This window comes from Cololabis saira, chromosome 15 (genome assembly GCF_033807715.1).
Source record: "Cololabis saira isolate AMF1-May2022 chromosome 15, fColSai1.1, whole genome shotgun sequence".
Lineage (NCBI taxonomy): Eukaryota > Metazoa > Chordata > Actinopteri > Beloniformes > Belonidae > Cololabis > Cololabis saira.
The window spans coordinates 36,705,071-36,718,184 of NC_084601.1; the positions used below are offsets into that span (position 1 = coordinate 36,705,071).

Consider the following 13,114-nt stretch of genomic DNA (forward strand, 5'->3'; position numbering starts at 1 on the left):
AGAAAATCTGCCAGTGGAACAAGATTTTTTTTTTAGAAGATAAATCTTGTCCCACTGGCAGATTTTTCTACTTATTTCATGTGAAAATTTACGTGAAAATTGTCAAATAAGTTATTTTTCTGGTAATGACTCTTGTTTTAAGTGTAATGAGATTTTTTGACTAAAAATGAGACATTTTAACTAGAAATAAGACAAATATTCCTGGTAAGATTTTGAGTTTTTGCAGTGTATACTGTGGAGAATCCCCGACACCACAGTTCGATTACTGGTGACATTTTGTTCCTGTGACCTTCATCCAGTAAAAACACCTACGTCAGCAAAATGTTGTTCATAAAGTACAAGGACTGGAAAGTTTGACATCTGTACAGCGGGGAAAACAGAAAAAGGATGCAAAATATACTGGTGTATGAAGAGAAACTTCCATCACCTGGTAATATGAACCGGTTGACCCGCAGGTTTAAGCTGTGAAGCAAATCTTGACACAGTGGAAATAAACAGGACAGAACATTGTTTTGGTTGTTTTTTTGTTGTTTTTTTCCCCCCATATATGTTTAAATACAAAAAAGTTCAACTATTAAACACTGAAAGGACTTGTCTTGTGTCTTTGTGCTTTAACATGTATTTTGCAGCTGAGTCTTGCAAGCAGAAAGTCAGAAAGATGTTTATTTTATGTGCAAGAATGTGTCGTTTCTTGTTTTTCAGCTAAATTAATCATAATTGTATTGATTTGTGTGATTTATAATATGCACTAGTGACTATTGTGAACATGTTACCTGAAAACTGACCATTATGGGGGTGAATTCTTCACTGTCGACAACAGAGGTGGACTTTTTTCAGCTGTGGAAATCCATCCTTTAACATGCTAAATAAAAATGATGACCTTTCTTCACATGTTGGTACAATCTCCTGACGTATTTATGAAATGTGACGCCGTTGCTGCTTATTTGTACATTTCCCTCCATCGTCTGCCTTTAGTGGGTGGAGTTGGTCTCTCCCCTGAACCGCAGGGTGTGTCTCTTTTAAAATTAAATGAAATTAAAGTTGTTCTTGTTCTCTCGGCGCTGGCCGCCGTCCAGGAGCCGCAGATCTCCGTCTGGGATTTAACTCTGCAATCTGAATGAGTCACTGAACGACACTTTCTCAGACTTATAAACGTCTGGGGCATGTCGGGTTTTTGAGTTTGTCGTCACTTTACTGCAAAAACTCAAGATCTTACCAGGAATATTTGTCTTATTTCTAGTTAAAATGTTTCATTTTTAGTCAAAAAATCTCATTACACTTAAAACAAGAGTCATTACCAGAAAAATAACTTTTTATTTGACCATTTTCACCTGTTTCAAGTAAATTTTCACTTGAAATAAGTAGAAAAATCTGCCAGTGGGACAAGATTTATCTTCTCATTACAAGCAAAACAATCTTGTTCCACTGGGAGATTTTTCTACTTATTTTAAGTGAAAATCTACTTGAAACAGGTGAAAATTGTTGGGTTTTTTTTTCCAGTGATGACTCTTGTTTTAAGTGTAATGAGATTTTTTTTTTGACTAAAAATGAGACATTTTAACTAGAAATAAGACAAATATTCTTGTTAAGATTTTGAGTTTTTGCAGTGAAACGTCCCTAAATATTCTCCACAAACAGTGAAGGTTCTTTGGCACAAGTTAGGAGATATACATATTAATTTCTGGTTATTTGTTTTGGGTTTGTTGACAAAAGCAAAGTTAATGCTTTTTTTTTTAAAAGGTGCACTTCTTTAGTGTGTGAGAGTAATTTATTATTATTTTTTAGATGATGTGTACCTCGCTCTTTGGTCCAGCTGTGCAGCAGGTTGTGTTGCATTTTCATCTGTGCAGAACGAACATCCTGTGGTCTTTAACAACGAATAATGAAACTAGACAGAGTTGTGTTTGCTTCTTTTATTTGGATATTTTTATTGGATAAGATCATAAATAAGAGCGTCATCAAAATCCCACCCAGAAAATCACAGCAAAAGAAAAAAAAAACAAAACACTACTCAGGTACACTGAAGGTTAATTTGACTTATTTCAGATAAAAGTGGCAAGCCAAACCTTCTACGATCAATTAAATAATCAGCTTTTACTCTTTGATAGTTTTCTTTTTTTGTTTTGTTGCCATTTTTTATGAACCAGTTTCTTGTTTAATCTGAATACTTTGCAGCAATGAAACATGGAGCCAAAACTTTCATTTGGATATCTGGAAATGTCAAGTTTTGATATATTAACTTTAAAATTATTTACACAGACTGTTTTTATTGGTATCATGAGTTATTTATTTATTTATTTTTTTAATTTGCTCTTTAAAACAGAACACTGGTAGTTATGAATATAAACAAAAGGATCTTGTCTATTCATAGGCGTTTTATTCTTTTAGTGCTTTTAGTACTTTACATACATACTTGTTACATACTTTTGACATATTACGCCTTGATTATGTTGAATTAAAATTTTTTTTAAAGTAGTAGACAATTTTTATAGATAAATTACATTTCAAATAGTTGGATATAACATTTCTGAAATGGGTTAATATCCCGTTACTGAAACAGACAAGAAAACCGAAGATTGATTTTCAGAAATATATATAGTACGTCAACATTACAGACAAAAGGAGCTACGTTTACAGATAATGTACAAAATAACTATCATTTGCTGAAGGTAACTGCTCTTTTATACATTTACACACTGGAATCTGAGTTTTCTTGAAGAATGGAACTAAAAGATATTCAGATAACTGGCTGGAAAACCATGAAATCTGTTGTGTGCAAGTCAAGTCTGCAGCCGGGGGCGATAAAGGAGCAAGCTGGCGTTAAAATGACCCCTAGGTCTATAAGTAGACGGGAAACTTTCATTAGGGACCAAAACGATGTGAATAAAAGCAGATTTAGGTGAGAACTCAAAACTGGAATCTGTTTTAAGCTCCTGACGACACTCAGAAATGTAATTCCACTTTGTGATAGTATTGATGGGGTCTCTCCAGACAAAACAAGGCAATTTTAACTTTGTAAATGTAGAGAAAGTGTTTAAATTATTTTCTTTTTAAACGACCGTTTGCACAGACAACTTCTGGGCGCAGCCACCTTGTTATAAACTGTTCAAGTCGATGACTGAAATGTCGCACGCACTATCAGCAGACGGTTAACATTTTTTTTTTAATTATAAGTGATTATTTTATTACTGGAAGCAGAAGAGGTGTTTTCCTGGAACTCCCTCCCTTTGTCTCTGATTGCAGTCGTTAATGTGGCATTCAGTTTTCGACTCAACAAGGTGGCAGCAACTGGAAAAACCTGCCTGTGCAGACGGTCGTTTTTACACTGAAAAAACTCAAAATCTTACCAGGAATATTTGTCTTATTTCTAGTTAAAATGTCTCATTTTTAGTCAAGAAATCTCATTACACTTAAAACAAGAGTTATTACCAGAAAAATAACTTATTTGACAATTTTCACCTGTTTCAAGTAAATGTTCACTTGAAATAAGTAGAAAAATCTGCCAGTGGAACAAGATTTATCTTCTCATTACAAGCAAAAAAATCTTGTTGCATTAAGTGAAAATCTACTTGAAACAGGTGAAAATTGTTGTTTTTTCCAGTGATGAGTCTTGTTTTAAGTGTTATGAGATTTTTTTTTACTAAAAATGAGACATTTTAACTAGAAAGAAGACAAATATTCTTGTTAAGATTTTGAGTTTTTGCAGTGTAAACACGTCCTTTACACTTACAAAGATGAAATGACCTTGGTTCGTCTGCACGACCTTATCCACACTGGCACTTGTGTGGAATGACATAGACATATATAAAGGCTAGATGACTCGTCCGCGCTGCTGCGACGTCGTCACACGGCGGCCATCTTACCACAGGAGACTCGCTCACTTTAACATTGTGTTTAATGGTGCCTGTACTGCTTAAACAACCTTAACTTGCTCAATTCTCAACAGATTTTCAAACAGTTTGGTTTGTTATGAGAGTTTGTTAAGAGATGTATGCATACTTGTGAATAACTATAAACATTGAAAAACGTACTTTTATATGAAAATAACCAGAAACAGATAGCTATGACATGGTATTTATATTCAATCAATATTTCAATATTATTTGTATTCTTAGTAATATTTATATTTACATTATAACATATATACATATATATATATTATTACCATATAACATGTATATATATATATATATATATATATATATATATATATATATATATATATATATATATATATATGTGTGTGTTATATGGTAATAATATATATGTATATGTTATAATGTAAATATAAATATTACTAAGAATAATATAGAAATATTGATTTAATAAAAATACCATGTCATAGCTATCTGTTTCTGGTTATTTTCATATAAAAGTACGTTTTTCAATGTTTATAATTATTCACAAGTATGCATACATCTCTTAACAAACTCTCATAACAAACCAAACTGTTTGAAAATCTGTTGAGAATTGAGCAAGTTAAGGTTGTTTAAGCAGTACAGGCACCATTAAACACAATGTTAAAGTGAGCGAGCTCTCCTGTGGCAAGATGGCCGCCGTGTGACGACGTCGCTCTGCATTGGCAGCAGCGCGGACGAGTCATCTAGCCTTTATATATGTCTATGTGGAATGACATTCCTGAGTCTTATCAGAGGTGCAAAATCACAGTTTATTCTGTTGTAAGTGCTAATATCACATTAATAGTCATTATTCAACAAGCGTTTATGTTCAGTTCTCCAAAAACCGCCTCTATTCACATCACTTTGGTCCATGACAAAAATGTACCCCATCTATTGTTCTTTTAACACCAAAAGGTGTTGAATTGAATGTAATTGAAAAGGTTCCTTTAATTAGCAGGTTCTTCGGTAGTGGGGAAGGAAAACATTGCAGAAGTTTATGAGTATTAGAGTGGCATAAAGACCTTTTTCCACAGCTTCTACGTTGTTTTTGGTAATCTGTTCAACTAAACCTCAGTAAATAATTTGTTAAACTTATATACAATAGTTACCCTGCAAAAACTCAAAATCTTAACAAGAATATTTGTCTTATTTCTAGTTAAAATGTCTCATTCTTAGTAAAAAAAAATCTCATTACACTTAAAACAAGACTCATTACTGGAAAAAACAACAATTTTCACCTGTTTCAAGTAGATTTTCACTTAAAATAAGTAGAAAAATCTGCAAGTGGAACAAGATTTTTTTTTAAAAGATAAATCTTGTTCCACTGGCAGATTTTTCTACTTATTTCAAGTGAAAATTTACTTGAAACAGGTGAAGTTTTTTTCTGGTAATGACTCTTGTTTTAAGTGTAATGAGATTTTTTTTACTAAAAATTAGGCATTTTAACTAAAAATAAGACAAATGTGTCCTGCATGTTTTAGAGTTTTCTCTGCTTTAACACACGTGATTCTAATTAATCATCGTCATCAGCTTGTCATTGAGGTCTGCACAATTCTCTTAAGGACACAGTCACTTTTATCACGGTGCAATGAAGCAGCGAAACATGTAAAACCTGCAGGACACCGGCCCTCGAGGCCCAGGATCGGTGACCCCTGCTCTAGCTGTACTTTTAAAAACACAGACAAAGAACGAAAGCAACGATCTTGCAATATTCCAACTCAACAGGTTCTCACTGGCTTAAGAAACTTGCTGCGCTGCTCCCGGCGTGCAAGGAGTCTCAGGTCTGGCGTGCAGCCGCTTTGTAAATGAAACAGTTTCAGAGAAGATGAAGGATTTGCAGCCACGAAACAAGAACAGACAAGATGAGAAGATCCGAGCAGCTGCTTCTGGCAGCAGCATCTATAAAGACATCAGTGTGGAAGCAAAGGTCAAGTTTTATAAACGGCTTTTTCTTCCCCTGATATTTCTTCAGCTCAGCTGCAGTTACAAGGACTGAATGCATCAATATCTGATAATAGACATTTGCATTTTAAAATCAAAACACTGCGAGACAAAGGTAGAGACTTCAGATTAATAATCTATAAATATAATTATATAAAAATATGGATATGAATAGTGTAAAAGCAAATAAAAAAAACACAAAAATGAGCCTCTACTTTGGTCCCACTTTCGTGACGTCACGTCACATTGAAGACCAGTCCGACTAACCTGTAATTGCGTTTTCCAGTTCCTGCTGGACTCTGAAAGCTGTTGATTGTTCTGTGAGGAAATAAGTTGCATGTGAGGATAATGATGAAAAAACCATGGTTCATCCAAAACTCTTACAAGTAAAATGATATGTAAAACACCAACAGTTATAGTGGAATACACTGCAACAACTCAAAATCTTAACAAGAACATTGGTCTTATAAGACTCATAACTGGAAAAACAAAAAATTTCACCTTTTCAAGTAGATTTTCACTTAAAATAAGAAAAAAATCTTACCAGGAATATTTGTCTTATTTCTAGTAAGAATGTCTCATTTTTAGTCACAAAATCTCATTACAATTAAAACAAGATTCATTACCAGAAAAATAACTTGTTATTTGACAATTTTCACCTGTTTCAAGTAAATTTTCACTTGAAATAAGTAGAAAAATCTGCCAGTGGAACAAGATTTTTTTTGCTTGTAATGAAAAGATAAATCTTGTCCCACTGGCAGATTTTTCTACTTATTTCAAGTGAAAATTTACTTGAAACAGGTGAAAATGGTCAAATAAGTAATTTTTCTGGTAATGACTCTTGTTTTAATTGTAATGAGATTTTGTGACTAAAAATGAGACATTCTTACTAGAAATAAGACAAATATTCCTGGTAAGATTTTGAGTTTTTGCAGTGTGAGAGGAGCAGACATCTTATTCACAGGTGAGCCTTTTTTTCCGGATTAATAAAAACAAAAAAAAAATCTTAACCTTTTACTTTCCAGTTTAATGAGTTAAAATGGAAAAAAAGGGTCTTGATGCAAGTTAAAAAAATGAGTCATCTCACAACGTAGGTGTTGTAGTCATCGTTATGGTAAAACCCCACTAGAGCCGGGTGTCTGATATTAATAACGATCTAAACGATAAGTTATTTTCCAGTATCAACACTCCCAGAATCTAAAGATACTCAAATTACGAGAGTATAATTTGGAAAATCCTACCAGCGAAGTTGGTACCAGAGAGAGTTCTGTCATTTCTACCCAGTTTCCACTAAACAAGATGATCAGTTGAGCATAAGGAGGTGAAGATGACGGTGTCTCACCTTCCACCGAGAGCTGCACGGTGCTGACGGAGAGGCCGTGCTCGTCTAACACTTTGTACGTTCCGTCATCTGAGTGGGTCAGGTTCTTTATCGTTATCTGCTCGAGCACTGGATGTTTCTCAAACCGCTGGCTGTTTCCGCCTTCCCTCATCCACACGACCGACCACTCGGAGCTGTTCCTGCGGACGGGACGGTTTCACAAGCATTAGAGCAAACAGACTCAGCGCAGATCAGTTCCCTACAGGAATGTCTCAGAAAATTAGAATATTGTGAGAAAGTTCTTTATTTTCTGTTATGCAATTAAAAAAACTAAAAATGTCATACATTCTGGATTCATTACAAATCAACTGAAATATTGCAAGCCTTTTATTATTTTAATATTGCTGATTATGGCTTACAGTTTAAGATTAAGATTCCCAAAATATTCACATTTTTTAAGATAGGATATTTGAGTTTTCTTAAGCTGTAAACCATGATCAGCAATATTAAAATAATAAAAGGCTTGCAATATTTCAGTTGATTTGTAATGAATCCAGAATGTATGACATTTTTGTTTCTTTAATTGCATTACAGAAAATCACAATATTCAAATTTTCTGAGACAGTCCTGTACATGAAGATGTCATTTCCAAAACAGTCCAGTTTCAATCACAGAAACTATGCAAATCAGTTTCACGATGTTCACTTTTTGACATCTAATTCAGACCAGCCAGCTCTGTTTTTTTATTGCGTCTAGTCCAGGGGTCGGCAACCCAAAATGTTGAAAGAGCCGTATTGGACCAAAAAAACAAAAAACAAATATGTCTGCAAAAAAATGAAAAGTCTTGTATAAGCCTTAGAATGAAGACAACACATGCTGCATGTTTCTATATTAGTTAGAACTGGGTTCTCGGCTGCAAATGTAGCATGAAAATGTCTTTCCACGTTACTCTTTTTGTTACGCGAATCTATGGAAGAGTATTAGGGCCAGGCAGGAGAAAAATAAAAATTATATCTTAGAGAAGGAAGATTTTTTTTTCATTATGCACATCGAGAAAAAAGTCGAAATGTTGAGAAAAAAGTCAAAATTTCGTGAAAAAAGTCGAAATGTTGAGAAAAAAGTAAAAATGTCGAGAAAAAGTTGAAATGTTGAGAAAAAAGTCGAAATGTCGAGAAAAAGTCGAAATGTTGAGAAAAAAGTAAAAATGACGAGAAAAAAGTCAAAATGTTGAGAAAAAAGTCAAAATGTTGAGAAAAAAGTCAAAATGTCGAGAAAAAGTTGAAATGTTGAGAAAAAGTCAAAATGTCGAGAAAAAGTCGAAATGTTGAGAAAAAAGTCAAAATGTCGAGAAAAAGTTGAAATGTTGAGAAAAAAGTCGAAATGTCGAGAAAAAGTTGAAATGTTGAGTAAAAAGGCAAAGTTTCAACTTTATTCTTGAAATTGTATTTCAACATTAATCTCGACATTTCGACTTTTTTCTCGACATTTTGACCTTTTTCTCGAAGTGCAAAATAAAAAACAAATCTTCCTATCTCAAATATTTTCTCTCCTGCACGGCCCTGATACTCTTCCGTACAAATCTTCGTTAACAGAAATGTTGAAATTGAATGTTTATTCTACACATTTTTACAGCATTTGAAAATTTTAAGAATGTTTGTGTCATATTTCTCTTCCTACAGAAACCATATTAAAACAAAAAATATATTTCCCTCCCCCATGTATTTCCATTTTCAAACATTTTTGAAAAAGCTCCAGGAGCCACTAGGGCGGCGCTAAAGAGCCGCCGGTTGCCGAGCCCCGGCCTAGGGGACGTTTCTTCTGTATTTGTCGGTACTGAAGAGGGAAAGCTTAAACCCCCTAAAATAATCCATCTGTAAACGGTTTCTGTGGAAAGCACCATCCTTTTTACTTTTGTTTTAGTAACTAAGAAGCTCACCTGCCCTGGAAGACGAGTCGGTATGAGAGGGTGGTGTGGAGCTCCAGGAACAAGTCTTCACCTGGATACCGAGAGTACCTGGACTGGTGGTCTAAGAGGGAATGCAGAACAGAATTCAGGGGTGTTACCAGATATCAGGATGTTAGGAGACTAAAATAGAAATAAAAGTGAGATTAAGTAGACTAGATCATGAGATAATGTGTCAATAAAACAGGCAAATAAGACGGAACTGGAAAAAAAGGACAAATTAGAGACGAGAAACAAATCAGACATAATAAATCAACCCAAAAAGTTAACAGAGCCGCATGTGGCTCTTTAGCGCCGCCCTAGTGGCTCCCCGGAGCTTTTTCAAAAATGTTTGACCTTTTTTTTCCTTTTTTTTTCTCTTTTTTTTCTTCTTTTTTTCTTTCCTTTTTTTCTCTTTTTTCATTTTTCTCTTTTTTCTCCCCTTTTCCTTTCCTTTTTAATCTCGACATTTCGACTTTTTTCTCGAAATTTTGACTTTTTTCTCGACATTTCAACTTTTTTCTCAACATTTTGACTTTTTTCACGAAATTTTGACTTTTTTCTCGAAGTGCAGAATAGTTATAGCTAATATAGCAGTTCTAACTAATATAGAAACATGCAGCATGTGTTTCCTTCATTCTAAGGCTTATACTAGACTTTTCATTTTTTGCGGCTCCAGACATATTTGTTTTTTGTGTTTTTGGTCCAATACGGCTCTTTCAACATTTTGGGTTAACGACCCCTGGTTTAGAGTAAAATGAACAAAAGGAGTTTTCAAAGGTAATAGGATTTAAGAAAAGAAACACGATACATCGAACACCAGAATCTCAGCATCCTTGTCTTTCCAAATTAAAACAAACTGAGTAATGAGAAAGAGAAGAAATGAAAATTCAAAACTGAATTTTCAAATGTAATAGCTACGATGGAAGTTGTCCGAATTTGCAGACCACAAATTACATGCATGTAGTGAAATTCTAAGTTAAATGATTATCAATCTGATGTGACTGATGTAAACTCATTGTTCTGAGAGGAGACACGAGGGCTGTGGAAAAAGAGAAGTGACTCAGCATAAAGCAGGCTGTCACCGACAACACACGTGCATCTGTGAAAGGATGAGAGGAGGAAAGAGAAGTGCAGATGGCGGGTTTTCATTAGCAGAAGGTGTAAATCTGTTCTTTCAGTTGTTATATCACCATTTATAGTAATGAACCCGGTAGGATCCACTGACTCTGCAAACTAACGCGCCATCTTTCTAGCTAGCAGCTACTCATTACTCTGCTGTTTACTGGCCTCAGCTTTGGGGGGATAAGGTTGGGATTTGATCCAGTTTGGGTTCAAAATTTAACTTGATTTTGAAGAATTAACAACTCATTATGTTTAACCCCTGCACAATTTCTTAATAAATGTATAACCTGCAATTAAGCAAGGTATGTTCTGTACACTGATACAAATATCGTGCTTGATCTACTTAAAAAAAATAAGTCAACTTTTTGCATGAAATTATTATGTAGATCAAGAAAGACTAGTCTTTGTTTAAACTACTTAATTTTATGTATGTAAATAATAGTCAATAATGTGTTAAGTTTACTCTATCAAAATTAAGTTGACTTTAAAAAGAAAAAAAAGGAATAAAAGAGAAAAAAATGAAAAAGAAGAAAAAAGAAAGAAAAAAAAGAAAAAAAAGGAAAAAAAAATAATTAAGTTGACTTTACTTGCAAATGAATTTTGTACATACTAAAAATTAAGTAGTTTATACAAAGACTAGTCTTTCTTGATCTAGATAAAAATCTCATGCGAAAAAGTCGCCTTAATTTTTTAAAAGTAGATCAAGCAAGATATTTTTTCCTGTGGTTTCTACTTAAACAAATAAAGCATGTTTCATCTAAACGTTGGTCAATCTGCCCAATTGATTAAAATTGTTAAAGGAAAAGTAAATACAACAAGATCATTGCTTGTTGTTTGTGTATAAATGAAAAGATTGCCTGGGATTACATAAATACTGCTGTTAAGGACAAAATGCACAATGTCTTGTTTTTTGAACAAATGCAGATTAAGTTCAAAACTAGATGTATTCATGTAAAGCAACAAACTTCATTTTTAATTGTTAATATCACAGATTTAAATATGTTATATTTACATGCTCTTAGATTAATTTTTTTCAGTGTACAGGTGGAGTGGAAAAGTGGAAGTAAAGGTAAGTATTGAGAAACAAATGAAAAAGGACTGGGTTGGACAAAGATCCCGTACTAACCCGTCACAGAGAGCTTGACACTTTGCAGGAAGACCCGGGTTTTTTTGGACCTCACTCCGTCCACCACCATGAAGCTCTCGTAGATCCCGGTGTCTACGATCTGGACGTTGTTAATGATCAGGGAACAATCCCCCGACTCCAGTTTCTCCTCAGGAACCTCCGCCCGACCCTTCAGGTCCGTGGCCTCCCACTTCTCCTCTCGGAGCCGCTCAAACACCACGTTGGGAGGCGCCGACCACAGGATGTGGCAGGCAGACCCGGCCCCGGTGTCCAGGCGAGACTTCCAGCTGCAGGGAAGAACCGCCTGCTTCCCCACTTTGGACTGGATCGTCCGGGGGAGAGAAGGCGAGGCCAGAGAAGAAGAATCTGGAAATGGGAAGGAATTGCAGAAGATGTTGCATTATTATTAATTTTCTCCTATGAAAGGTTGTTAAAAAGAATAACGCATTTACACTTGTTAAAACATATCAAATACAAGTCGATATATTTTTTTGAATCAATTTGAACCTGTGTTTAACAGTAGAAATAAAAATATCGTGTCTCCACTTAGGTCAGGGGTCGGCAACCCAAAATGTTGAAAGAGCCATATTGGATCAAAAACAAAAAAACAAATATGTCTGGAGCCGCAAAAAATGAAAAGTCTTGTATCAGCCTTAGAATGAAGGCAAATGGCGAAAGGCAAAATATCGAGAAAAAGTCGAAATGTTGAGAAAAAAGTCGAAATTTCGAGAAAAAAGTCAGAATTTCGGGAAAAAAGTCAAAATTTCGAGAAAAAAGTCGAAAAGTCGAGGAAATAGTCAAAATTTCGAGAAAAAAGTCAAAATTTCGAGAAAAAAGTCGAAATGTCGAGATCAATGTTGAAGTACAATCTCGAGAAAAAAGTCGAAAAGTCGAGGAAATAGTCAAAATTTCGAGAAAAAAGTCAAAATTTCGAGAAAAAAGGCGAAATGTCGAGATCAATGTTGAAGTACAATCTCGAGAAAAAAGTCGAAATGTCGAAAAAAAGTCAAAATTTCGAGAAAAAAGTCGAAATGTCGAGAAAGAAGTCGAAATGTCGAGATTAAAAAGGAAAGGAAAAAGGAAGAAAAAAAGAGAAAAAAAAGAAAAAAGAAGAAAAAAAGAGAAAAAAAGGAAAAAAGAGAAAAAAAAGGAAAAAAAAAGGTCAAACATTTTTGAAAAAGCTCCAGGAGCCACTAGGGCGGAGCTAAAGAGCCGCATGCGGCTCTAGAGCCGCGGGTTGCTGACCCCTGACTTAGGTGGTTTTAGCAGACTAATTTATATTTGAGCAATTTAAATAATGTAATATATTAAATAATAGTAATTTTACACCTGCAGCGCACTTGAACCAATTAGGGAGAGAATATACTGTATATATCATTGTGGCAGATTGCATCATGAGCAGATTGGGCGGTAACAGGAGAGGGGATCAAGATTGGTGATAAAAGGAACATCCAAGGGTTTATCATCACGAGCAATGATAAGTTGTGTCTCACCACTTTGCAAGGAACCTTTTTCTTTTGACATCTACGGGTGTATACTATTGAGAAAACACCAAAACATCAAGGAAATTGGACCAAAGCCCATTCTAGATGATTGAAGGTGCGTCCTGGACTGAACCGACAATACAGATCTGTCTTATTTCCTCCTTTAAGTGTTACCCCATGCATTCTCAACTGTATGAAGTAACAAGAAAACGGTTAAATGAATCCATCACAACCGTTTTGAGAAGGCGCAAAAGAAGAATGAGTTCAGAGTCCGGG

The 13,114-nt window shown here is 34.7% G+C and overlaps 1 protein-coding gene across 1 annotated transcript; it reads right to left on the reverse strand.

Moving 5' to 3' along the window:
- Positions 1–5,434: 5,434 nt before the first annotated feature.
- lgals17 (galectin 17) lies at positions 5,435–12,878 on the reverse strand. The gene is made up of 6 exons (XM_061741615.1): positions 12,848–12,878; positions 11,355–11,720; positions 9,098–9,188; positions 7,183–7,361; positions 6,108–6,158; positions 5,435–5,798 (listed from the first exon to the last, which is right to left on the reverse strand). The coding sequence occupies exons 1-6, from the start codon at positions 12,876–12,878 to the stop codon at positions 5,716–5,718; spliced, it is 801 nt and encodes a 266-aa protein (XP_061597599.1). The 3' UTR covers positions 5,435–5,715.
- Positions 12,879–13,114: the final 236 nt, after the last annotated feature.